This window comes from Sporobolomyces koalae (genome assembly GCF_050403365.1).
Source record: "Sporobolomyces koalae JCM15063 DNA, S_koalae_JCM15063T_v1_ctg39, whole genome shotgun sequence".
NCBI classification, from domain to species: Eukaryota; Fungi; Basidiomycota; class Microbotryomycetes; order Sporidiobolales; family Sporidiobolaceae; genus Sporobolomyces; species Sporobolomyces koalae.
In genome coordinates, this window is record NW_027481732.1 from 109465 (window position 1) to 121047 (window position 11583).

The following is an 11583-nucleotide window of genomic DNA, read 5'->3' on the forward strand; positions in this document are numbered from 1 at the left end:
CGATGTCGGATCAGTCTGGTTTGCATTTGCGAATGTGGCTGCGACAAGAATGATGGATGCCAGGACACGCATGATGGTTTACAAGAACAGCTTTATTTCTCTACAGGATTGTGAAGAACGGTATCAGTCGGTAGTGTCGAATGAAATCGACTGTAGGAAAAAGGAGGAATTCTGACGCACTGCCCGACTTGCCGCCCAACCTCATCCAGGCTGGTACGACCTTGCCCTTGTCTCCTCCGATGCCCAAATTCTCCCGCTTGACTTTTGTAGAGCTCCCTTCATCTTCGGTGCTGGTTGGATCGAATGATGGAGGTGGAGGTAAAGGAGCTGCAATCTCGAGGATCTCGGATTTCAATGGGGGCCGACTCGAGGTATCTGAGTTATCCTCCCCAAGTTAGCTGCAGGGTTTCGTTTAGAGAGTGATATACGAAAGCTGTACTGACCGTTGAACTGCTGTTGGTTTGGATCAAGGAACTTGATGTATAGAACGCAAGAAGGCGTGAATTGCAAGTCGATTAGGGTTTTCCCTCGATACTGCGCATCGCTTTTCACGTATTCGGTTCGAGGAGGAGACTGATCTGCGACGAGGGACGGCGTTGAGCTTTCGGTGAAGCAAAACAGACGCAAGAAGTGCTGCGAGCGCAGGACGTACAGAGGACGAAAGGAGTTTGTGCAAGTTCGGGATCGAGTGCGAGTTTGACAAATTCGTAAAGGTGAACGAGCTTGTCGGTCGATGGGAACACGCCTTCGAGCTGGGACCGATCGGCAAACCTGATTCTGATCCTGGTCTGTGTGAACAGCGAACCCGGTTAGAACGCAGGCGACATTTGCTTTCGGCCCAGAAAGCGGACTCACATGAGGCCACTTGGCAGCTCTGTCTGTCGAATGCTGCGCTTGCTGTTGGTCTCTGAGCTTCTGGGTCAAGAGTGGTCTGTCGACGAGTTGTTCCCGGCGCTTGACCTGGCCCGCAAACGCCTGTTGCAGTTCGACCGGGGTCGGGTTGAAGTAGCTTTCGGGAAGGTCGAGGAACCTGGACGAGCTCGACGGCTGGTCGCTGGCAGGCGCGAGGTAGTACCGGCAGTTGAACGATCTTCGCTTCGAAGGATCGACGCTCGACACGGACACGAGCTCGTATGAGCGCGCCGATTCAGCCATATCGGTACAGCCTCCACGATGTGTAACTTTAGTCGAAGTGTCTGTAAAGGTTTGACGGAGAGAGCAACACCGTCGTCATCGATTGCGCGTCACGGTCATCTTGCATCCTCGTCTGCCCTTCTCCGCCTGGACGCTTGAGCTTGGTACGACATGCGAGTGTGCGTAGTAACGGGGTGCTCTTCGGGTCTCGGCCGATTGGTACTCTCGCGACTCGTCCAGTCGCCTCAGCACTGGCGAGTCCTCGCTGGCTATCGTTCCATGTCTCCACCTCCACCGCTAGAGTCTTCTAACCAGGCCAGTACGGTCGAATGGATCCCGCTTGACCTCGCTTCAGAGAATTCCGTCGACGGGTTCATCAAGCAAGTGACGCAAAGAGTACGAGGTCTCAGCACCGGCTCACTCGACTGTCTTCTTCTCAACGCCGCTACTTGGAACTCGACTCATGTCGAAACCGATACGAAGTTCAGTCAAGAAGTACATGTCAACCATTTTGGTACTCTCTCGTCTTGCACTCTCCTCTGCGGCGGAGGGGTCCTGACCTCCTTTCTCGCTCAAGCTCAATATCGCATAGCCACGCAACTCCTGCCGCTTTTGACGAAACCATCGACCACGTCCACACCTCGTCCTCGTGTCATCTTTACTTCCTCCTCGCTCCAGAATACCCTTCGCGATCTTCAGTCTCTCGGTACGCTTGAACTTTTGTTTTTCTCGCTCTCCTTGCTTCAGACTGACGAGTCCATTCCGTACACAGACGACCTCGAACAAGTCCTCGGAAATTGCGATCACCCCTTGTCAACTCCAAAGAATCGTTACGCCTGTTCAAAGTTGGTCCAATCTATCGCATTCCATCTTTGGGCGCAAGACAACCTCGTCGACGTGATCGGTGTATCTCCCGGTGAGTTTCAACTCTCTCGATTTCCTTCGAGACAGAGTAGGGAAAGTTAACAGCGAGTTCTTTCTCAGGTTTTGTGCCAACCACCGGATTGTCAAGAAGTTCTCCTGGATGGCAAAGATGGATCATGCGCAACATTGTGTACTGGTTCCCATTCTGTTCAACCGAACAACAAGGTCAGCAGAGAGTTGTCTCCTTCTATAAGCTCTTTCGGTAGAGTCAAGCCGACTGATTATTGAAACTATTGCCCTATTTCCCGCCTCAAAAAGGCGCAGACAAGATTTACGAATGCTTCACAGAGGAGATCCATCAACCTGAATCATCAAAACAAGCTCGAATCGCATTCCGACCAGATACTTTAAATCCTCTACATCAAACAGGCGATCAAGGGCGAGGTGGACTGTATACTGAGCTACAAACTCTTATGGAAGACGAGAACGATGAACGATGGGATAAATTCAAGCAAATTTGGATTCCGCAATAATATAGGAATTTGGAACTCGAACGCGGGAAGTTGTATGCATGTCTTTTTCTTCGATCCTGTTATTGTTGTTGTTGTTGCCGAGCGGCGAGCGTCGAATCAAACACCTTGGTGAACATTGCAGCTCAGGTACCGCACGATTGTGTACTGGGATGACAGAACAAGATTGAACGAGCTACAGAGAAAGAGCGAAACATACTACAGACACAGCCGTACAAACACGTCATGGAAATCAAACGGTAGAATGTCGGGATTGACACCACTCGAGGACATCTTCAACAACTTGTCTCCTCACGTACAATTGTCCTTTTTGACCTCTTGATTCCTCCTCTGGACTCGGAGGCACGATGATCAGGTTTGGAGGATTAATCTCTTGACTTTGATCGCGTCCCGATGCCGATTGTTGGAATTGGACCAAAAGCGGGTGATTGTCATGCAGCAATTCGGCGATCTCGGTCGGCGAGGACGACGATGATGGGGACATGTGAGGTCGTAGTTGCGAGAACGCAAGCGAGACGAGAATGTAGGCGTCGTGGTTCGAGTCTGAAGAGGATGAACCTGAAGCAGGCGAAGGAGGGGCGCCGTCGGCCGAGGTCGAGGCCGATTTCCGACGAGAAGCAGAGATGAGCGAGGTGGGGAACCTTGGCAGATAGATCGTACTGGCTGGCAGCTCGATCGGGGAGGAGATTCGAGGAGAACCGTTGTGATTGATCGTGGAGGGAGCGTCCGTAGGTGCATTGCAAGAGATGAGCCCTTGACAGCACTGGTCGTCGTCGTCTTCCTCCTTCGGGGCGACAGTAGTCGAAGACGGGCCACAGTCGATCAGCCCATGACAACAAGTATCATCCTGCTTGAGCTTGCTCGTTGGTGCTGTTTGGGCAGGCGGTCCACAATCAATGATACCTTCGCAACAGCTTACATCCTTGACTCCCTCCCCTTCGCTCGCGTCCGATCCCGATCTCGATCCCGAAGCGACAGCTGCCGCCTGCGCCAAAAACGCGACAGTTTCATCTTCCTTTTCCTTCCTGTCTTCGGGAGAACCTTCGATTCTCACTCGCTTCCTGTCCCGCTCTTGTCCATCCTCCTCGCGTGCAGCTGCGCAGGATCGCTTGCCCTGATCGCGTTTGCGTTTCTGTGCGATCAGGCCCTCGATGCCTTGAACGCCCTTCATCAACCCGATACAAAAATTCTGATATCTCTCGCCTTCCTTCCTCGTCACCTCGTTCTTGTCCTTCTCCGAATGTTCGTCACCGGAATGAACCCCATTCCGTCGTTGTTTCTCTGTTTGTGGGACGTCGATCTGCTTCTCGTCTGGACCAGAGAAGCTCGAGTAGAGAGTCTGCAAGAGATGATCGTTCTGGTCCAGGAAACTCTTGCCTCGGCAGAACGTATCGAGGAAGAACTGTTCGTCTTCGGAGGAAGGAGTTGGGAAGAACATCGAATTGAAATCCGGAGGAGCAGTGCCAGTAGAAGGAACGAGTCCTGATTGTTTGAGAGCTCTGTCATCCATTCCCGTGGTGCCCGAATGGTGAGGATATGTGCTCTTGAGGTTCAAATCCGAAATGATGGTTGCGGGTGCGCTCGTGTGCGCGGGATACACTTGATAGGATTGGTGAGGAGCTGATGAAGGCACAGTTGGCGCACGCATATGAGATGAAGGAGGGGTGGCTTGACCTGCTGAGGAAGAGAGCGAAGTGCGATGAGACGATGGCATAGGAGGGAACGGTTGGCTGCTGGCTGAGGGAAGAGTCATCGAGAATGCACCGTTGCCAAGGGGTGGCTGCGTTTGTGAAGGTGAGAAGTGCATGGAGTAAGGTGCTTGGTGATGCTGAGAGTATTGAGGCGGGGGAGGATGAGGAGGATAGTACGTATTGAACTGAGTTGGGTTTGGAGCGAAGGGGTAGTTGTGGTACATATGCGAGAACGGCGGCGGGGGCTGTTGCGGGAAACCGTTGTTTGGTAGCGGATGATTGACGAGGTATGGAAGAGCCGGTGGATGAGCCTGAGGCATAGGCTGATGTCTATTAGGATCGCCTTGGATACGCGGCGATGTCTGCTGCATCCTGGGAGAGGTTTGCTGTGTTCTGGGAGAGATCTGCCGTGTAGGCAAGAAGCTCTCGTCGTAGGGAGCAGCAGAAGTCGAGGGGGTCGAATGGAACGGTATGGTCGGACTCGCGTCGTTCGCGGTCCTGGGTGCAGCACTTCCAGCGAGCACCTGAGCTGCGCCTCTCGCCTCGTCATGAGGAGTCAGCGACTCGTCGTCCAGACCGTCGGCCTTGCTTTCGACTTCACTCATTGCCTCGAGATCGGGCTCCGACACTTGCGAGCCTTTGCCTTTCCCGCTTTTTGCGCTCGCTGCTTTCGTAGCCTTCTTGTTCGAACTCTGTGGCGGGTCTGCAGGTCCGTCAACTGACAATTCTACGGGTTGAGGTCCCGTGAGAGGAGGACCGTCGGGCTTTAGGCCGCACAGCTCTCGCAACGCTCTGTTTCTGTTGAATGCGATGGCAAGTTTTCCGTCAGCCAAATTAGCATCGGTAACCTCTTGGTTGAGGTGCTTACTCTGCGTGCAACCATTCGACCGTGTCTTCCAAATAGCTCAGTTTCGCCGCTCTCCTAGCCCTGAACGCTCGTTGAACATCTCGCGAGCGCTAAAGAGTGTCTCGACCAATTTTGGTCAGTTGTTGCAGCAGGCCAAGCCATGTCTGACAGAGGTGCTCACGCTAGGGGGAAGACTGTCATCTTGTCGCCTTCCGCGTCGAGGTTTCTTGCTGCTGCCGATTGCGGTTCCTTCCTCGGTCATCTCGCGTAGGTGCTGGAGATCGCTTGCAAGCTTGAAGTTCGCTCCTTCGCTATCTGTCCAGGACCTGTCCTCGTGACGATTAATTTGGCTACGCTCGAGATCGAGTAGACGCGAGGCCGAGCAGAGGCGCGACTAGTCGGCGTTGCGATCGGAGAAATCCGATGTCTATCTCCGTTCGACTTGCTCTTCAGGTACTTGCGCTTTGGATAGGACGTGGTTGTCACGGTAGTCTTCGAGCGCCAAAGCGAGGTGGTTAAGGCGATGAGGGCGGCGGTGAAGCTGAAGAGAAGGAGCCGCCCGCATCTCGAAAATTTGAAAATGGCAATTTGTCATATGTATCGGGGATCGGCGTTTCAATTCATTGCTGCGTGCACGAGTTCAGGTTTTTCCTGATCGACTTTTACAGCCCAAAGATTGTACGCAGACACAGTGGTCGTATCTTTGTAGCAAAGTACGATAAAATACGGGATCTATCGATGCGCAAAAAAAAAAAAAAAAATGAGCTATGCGGGTCGAAAGGTGGACTTTTAATCCTTGAAGGAAGACCTCTGTGTGTTCCCGGCCACACCAAGCGTGACAGTATCGTGTTCAAGGGGCTCTATTTTACTCTTTCAAGAAACCGTCTAGCAGGTCTACGAATTCTTTCGGTCTCTCGGCATGAACTGTCGCGATCGACGGACTCGTGATCAGTCTCTCCAAGTGTAGGCAGAGAAAAAAGGGCTGCAGACACGAGAACGTACCCCAATGGCCAGCATCGAGCGTTTCGAGCCTCGAGCTCGGGAAGAACTGATTGATGAGCGGGATGTTCTTGCTGTTGATGTATTTGCTCTTCTTGCCTGTTAGAGCAATAATGATCAGCTCAGTGACACCGCTTATACAGTATAATATTGTTGTATCCTGACCTTTCAGGAAGAGGGAAGGCTTGTCAAAGATTCGCTCTCCCGGTGCATACGGGAAGTGTCCAATTTCGCCGATCGCGTTTCGGAGGTAGTCGAGCGGTAAACGGAATTTGTACGGGTCGGCAGGTGAAGCTCGGTCGAGGTTGGTCAACAGGAATTGTCGGACTCCGAGATCCTGCAATCCAGTAGGAATACCGAATCAGCGGGTCCTGGAAACGGCACAGAGGCGCGGAAGCAGGCGTACGGGCTCCGTTTTTGTCAGGATTGCATCCGCTTCTTTACGAGAGTGCACCTGAGCGGCGTCGATCTCCTTCATCGCGTCGAGGTACGCTTGGAACTCGGGCGAAATCTTGCCAACCCCAGGCGCAATGTCGACCACTGCCAGGACGAGTCATTTCAATACAATACGAGAAATTTAGTATTCCGACGTTTCAGGGGAACTAACGCACCGACAAGTTTGGACAGAGGCTCGCAACCTCCCAAGGCAAGAGCCATCGCGACTTTTCCGCCCCTGCTTTGCGACGAGAATCAGTGACCTGTTCAGGGAGACTTGGCTGATCTGACCAATGACTTGCATGGAATGGCCAACGACGACGCAATCATCCAACTTCTGTTCTTGTTCAACGAACGCTTTGACGTCGGCGGCGAGATCCTCGTAGGAGCATTCTCGGACGTGAGGAGAGTGACCGTGATTGCGTAGATCCTGTACGAGAACCGTCAGTGAGAGATTGTGAGCGTCTCGACAGTGAAGGACGGATTGCGACTTGCGAGCGTGAACACCTCTCGACCAAGCTTCGCTGCCATGCCTTTTGCTAGACTCCGCCAGTTCTGCTTGCTGCCATACAAGCCATGCAAGATGACCAAAGGGGGTTTCGACGACGTTTCGGTGCCATGGGGAATTTGAGACTCGAATGCTAGTTTGACCGGACGAGGGCCGCTGCTGAGCTGGCGCCGACTACAGACGGTCCGTAGTACGGTCGATCCCCGTTCTCTCATATTGCCGAGCATGTCGAGGATGTACAGAACGAGGTGACAACGACATCTTCATGATTTCCCCTCTTTCGGCTGGACCGCGGTTCGGCTTGCCCGTCTCTCTTTTTAGCTGCTAATCGCTACCGTGGTGTGAGATTTTGACTGCTGACAAGACTTTAGTCGTTCCTAGGAGCCAGCAAAAGCCTCCTGAATATGCTGTAAGAAAATATATAACACATCTGGCAGGGGACGAACATCTCTTCTGGTCGCATGGTGTAGTTGGTCATCACGTGTCCTTAACATCGAGTTCGGACAAGGTCTCCAGTTCAAACCTGGATGTGATCATATTTTTGCAGAGTCGCCGAGGAAGCGGCCTCTTTTTTGTTATGCGATTGCATTGCAATAATCTATCTTTTTCGTCCAGGTTCGACTGGATCTCGGACAGATCCGGCAATGGCTGTATAGCACAGACGTTTTGATTGCGAGACTGCGCTCGTGTCGGTACACAAAATCGATGCTTTACCAGAAAGCATCGTCATCTCCTGCACCTCCTTTCTTCTTGCCTCCTCCTCCAGCGACAATAACTCCTTGTCTCCTGTACGCCTCTGCAATCTATGGTGGCGCAAAGGTCACAAGCTCTGGTCAGCAGCAATTCTCGGTTAATCTCGGTTTCTTCAAGAAGCTCACTTGTTCAGGTTCGGTACTCGATTCTGCGTCTTTGTCGTCTCGGACCCTCAAGAATCGAGGGAATCGTAGCGAGATTCCTCGTTCTCCACACAGACCTGTTCCGCATCATATTCGCGCTCAGTTCAGTGGTGAGCACGCAATCGACAAAGAGATGGGGAAAACGCACCTCGCGCAGCCGAGTAGATTGGAGAGAGTGACAGGTCGGCAGCGAGCACTTCCCAGACGACTTTCGGTTCAAAGTACACATCTGGAGCTTTGGCCGTCCCGACGTCATAGTATCCTTTCTTCTGCGTTAGTTCGAATCTGTGAAACACCACAACAACAGCAACAATACGGTCAACATGGTCAGAAAGTCCTTAAATGCAAAAGAAGGAAAATAGAGGCTCACGGATGCAAAGTTTCCCAGTGCTGCTTGAGTTGTTCCTCCGAGAACCCAGTACCCAATTTGCAGATTGCCTGATACGTTGCTGATTCGGCATCGTAACAGGCCAAATGAAACGCGCCATAGACGTTCGTGCGTTTGCCTCGACCGTAATCGCCTCCGATCACGACTAGATCGAACGAGTCCCCGACACCTTGCAAATAATCCTTCTTGAGCTGAGGGGGAAACCGTCGTCAAGTAGCAAGGCGTGCATCAGTTTTCACATGGCCCTACGCAAATCGGGTTTGGTCCGAAAGTTTGGGTGATCGCTCACCTTGAGCCAGTGAATAGACCTTCGACTCGGTTCGTAGTGGGATCCTTCCCCGTCGAGCATCTTGACCATGAGTCCCTCACATCCATCTTTGATCGACTTGTCCAAGAAGACTTGAATGTCTTCAACCGTGGAAGCGTCGTCCGAAGTCGCGAATGCAAACTCTCCTTCGACCGGTTGCAGGTGAGCGCGCAAGAGCTCACGTCGTTCTCCAAGAGTCTTGTCCAGCAATGACTGCATGTCACGATTTCGATACAAAGTCAGCATCTCTAGGCGACTGCCGGGGAGGTCCAAGATCAGACCACAAGACGGGCAAACCCTCACCTCGCCATTGAGATACAAGAGATCGAAAGCGAAGAGGTGCACTTTGACTTTGATGTCTTCGGCTTTGACATCCTTTCTCTTCCGAGTCGATAGTTTCTGAAACTCGAGCAAACGCTTCTCCTCTGAATCCCACGCGACGGCCTCGCAATCGATCACAAACGATTTTGTTCCCTCCTTGATACACTGTTTCAACCCATTCACGTTCAGTTGTCCATCAGAAAGTTTCTGCTTAGACGTTGGGAAAAAAAAGCTTACATGGGGAAGTTGCACAACGAGATCGGGATATTTGACACTCATGTCTTCCGAGTTCCTCGAGAACACCTTGATCGAACCATTCTCGAGGTAATGGACTTGAGCGCGCTCTCCGTCGTATTTGTACTCGCAGGTGAAATTCTTGCCTTCGAATCGATCGAGCACCTCCGAGATCGCCTTTGTCGGTTTCGCCAACATGGGCTTGAGAGGAACGCCTGTCACGAAGTCAAGTCCGGACCCGTCATTAGTCAAGAAGGAAACGCTTGATTTGAGCAAGTGGCCCCTGGCTAACCGGGAGTAAGGAAGCAAGCCGAGCGAACATCGTCGATGCCTTTCTCGAGAAGTGCTGGCACGACCAAGTCGTAAGAAGGGAGTTCGCTGGATAGAAGTGATCACAGATGTGAGTACTGGCACGCATACCTCGCAAAGAGCGGAGGCAAAGAGAGACAACTTACGAGAAGACTGCCTTGACCGTTTCGGCGCCCTCTTCGAGTCTAGTCGGGGAGAGTTTCTTGCCATTCTTCTTGCTCTCTGCCGTGACCGCCGCATGGGCCAGCGAAACGAGAACCTGATCAAGCAACGAAAACCGTTCAGTAACAGTTTCCATATTCTGCGAAAGAGGGTTCGCAAAAAAGAGCCGAAACCGCACAGTTTTTTCGGCGAGACCGATTCGGAGTTTGCCTTCGAGGGAGCGAATGAGATACTTTGTCTCGAATCCTTGACAAGTTGCAAGTAGACCCTTGATCGTGCCGACTTTTCTCGCTTGCGACTGTTTCTCGCACCCGGAATGGATTAGTATTCACGATGGACACCAAGAGTCAAAGAGGACTCGGGGGGAAAGGGGGACTCGCTTGTTGACCGCTCGTCTTGGCGATTTTGGTCAATTCCTCAAACACTTTGTTGATCGTCAACGGTTTCGGCTTGAACAAGGTCCTCTGCCTCTCGCGACTCCTCTGCGCAACTTCGCCGAGATCTCCAGTCTCTTTGTATTCCGACTTGACTTGTGCGAGCGTGCGTCCACATGCTTCTCCAATCGACTTCATGAGCAACGATTCGCCGATGCCCAACTCGATCGATTCGTATTCGGGTGCGAGCTGTAAACGCTCGGACACGAGTGAGCGGTAATGCAGAGATACGACATTCACAATGGACACGAGACTCACGCGGTTGATGCACAGGTAAACGACTCGCAAGAGATCTTTCGGAGTCCTTTCGATGACATCGACGAGGAACCGAGTAAGGTATGCAGAGATCTCGAGACGCTTCGTCGTCGCAGCAATCTTGTCGAACGTTGCGGTGAGAGCAGCGTATGGAACCCTAAAGCGAGAGCGAATATTGGGCACAAGTCAGAATGAAATGTAAGATAGCTTGACATGTTTGACGATGCTTACGGCTCGTTCGCTTTCCAGCTTGTCTGAGATTTATCAGAGCTGTTTGCTTTCATCGTAAAAATATCGGCGCTGGGTACAGATAGAGGATCGTCAGCGGTATGCGGAGGCACGAGGACAAGTGGTAGGAACGCACATTTTCTTTGCGGCTTTCTCGTCTTCCTCGTCTTCTTCTTCCTCCTCGTCTTCTTCCGCTTCTTCCCCGCTAGGAGATTCGTCCCGCCCTTTCTCTTCTCTTCCGGGAACAGCCTCTTCGTTGTCTGCCTTTCCTTTCCCTTTGGAATCTTTCTTCTGATCCTGGGCTTGTTTCGTGGGACGAGGCGCAAAGAATGACGAGACTGGAGGTTTCGCATCCTTCTTGCTCTTTTCTGGCTGACTGGATTTGGCTGTTGATGAAGAAGCCGCATTCGAAGCTGAATCGGCAGTCACAGGCTTCGAGGGAGACAATTTTGTCTTTTCGGATTCTTCCTTCTTCTTTTTGGCAGGAGAGGGTGTCGCTTCCTCTGCGAGTATCAAGAATATGATCTGTCAAGAAACGCAATATGGTCATGACATGGGGAAAATTGTGAACTTGCCTTCGTCGTCGATGACTTTCGGTCTTGATGCAGACTTGACAGGTTTGACGTCCTGCTGGTCTTGATCCGATTCGTCCGAGTCGACTACGGTGCGTTTCCTCTTCTTCTGGTCTACCCGATCCTCAGGTGAGAGCATGTCAGAGTCGCAATGACATGGCGGCAATCGAGGTCTCAAAAAAGACCTACGCGAGTCGTTGTGAGCGACATCCTTCATCTCCTTGTCGTCGTCTTTGTTTGCGATGCTAGGCGCCATCTGAGTTCGAGGCGCGTTCGGAGGTTGAGCAGGTGGGGCAAAGAGCGACGCGAGCGTGCGTTGATGGGGTCGTGAATCTTTCGTACCAAGGTAGTGATTGAGTGCTGACTGATCTGGTGCTCGTTCTGCTGAAGTGACACGTTTGGTCATGCGCTCGTAAGTGAGGTGCGAAAGAGCGATCGAGAACGCGCTTCGCGCAACGCGACTTTCTCT

General features: G+C 52.1%; 5 protein-coding genes across 5 annotated transcripts; 1 reads left to right on the forward strand and 4 right to left on the reverse strand.

Annotated features, from left to right (window-relative positions):
* Window positions 1-100: 100 nt before the first annotated feature.
* On the reverse strand, window positions 101-1155 carry UBX4 (Ubx4p; the record flags this gene model as incomplete). Its single annotated transcript, XM_076680526.1, has 4 exons — window positions 101-375; window positions 444-578; window positions 653-788; window positions 856-1155. 4 exons carry the CDS (start codon window positions 1153-1155, stop codon window positions 101-103), a joined length of 846 nt encoding a protein of 281 aa, XP_076532375.1.
* A 150-nt stretch (window positions 1156-1305) lies between these two features.
* Window positions 1306-2531, forward strand: JCM15063_006430 (uncharacterized protein; the record flags this gene model as incomplete). The annotated part of the gene is made up of 5 exons (XM_076680527.1): window positions 1306-1648; window positions 1712-1840; window positions 1907-2050; window positions 2119-2223; window positions 2428-2531. The coding sequence occupies 5 exons, from the start codon at window positions 1306-1308 to the stop codon at window positions 2529-2531; spliced, it is 825 nt and encodes a 274-aa protein (XP_076532376.1).
* A 229-nt stretch (window positions 2532-2760) lies between these two features.
* On the reverse strand, window positions 2761-5328 carry JCM15063_006431 (uncharacterized protein; the record flags this gene model as incomplete). Its single annotated transcript, XM_076680528.1, has 3 exons — window positions 2761-5017; window positions 5088-5176; window positions 5248-5328. The coding sequence occupies 3 exons, from the start codon at window positions 5326-5328 to the stop codon at window positions 2761-2763; spliced, it is 2427 nt and encodes an 808-aa protein (XP_076532377.1).
* A 603-nt stretch (window positions 5329-5931) lies between these two features.
* On the reverse strand, window positions 5932-7235 carry JCM15063_006432 (uncharacterized protein; the record flags this gene model as incomplete). Its single annotated transcript, XM_076680529.1, has 7 exons — window positions 5932-5990; window positions 6069-6164; window positions 6231-6402; window positions 6472-6605; window positions 6677-6738; window positions 6803-6930; window positions 6996-7235. 7 exons carry the CDS (start codon window positions 7233-7235, stop codon window positions 5932-5934), a joined length of 891 nt encoding a protein of 296 aa, XP_076532378.1.
* Window positions 7236-7718: 483 nt separating this feature from the next.
* Window positions 7719-11520, reverse strand: CDC9 (DNA ligase (ATP) CDC9; the record flags this gene model as incomplete). The annotated part of the gene is made up of 16 exons (XM_076680530.1): window positions 7719-7811; window positions 7887-7981; window positions 8053-8189; window positions 8275-8483; window positions 8582-8812; window positions 8903-9085; window positions 9158-9369; window positions 9447-9532; window positions 9610-9722; window positions 9804-9923; window positions 10006-10248; window positions 10318-10471; window positions 10546-10614; window positions 10679-11067; window positions 11134-11228; window positions 11304-11520. The coding sequence occupies 16 exons, from the start codon at window positions 11518-11520 to the stop codon at window positions 7719-7721; spliced, it is 2646 nt and encodes an 881-aa protein (XP_076532379.1).
* Between the last annotated feature and the right edge of the window lie 63 nt (window positions 11521-11583).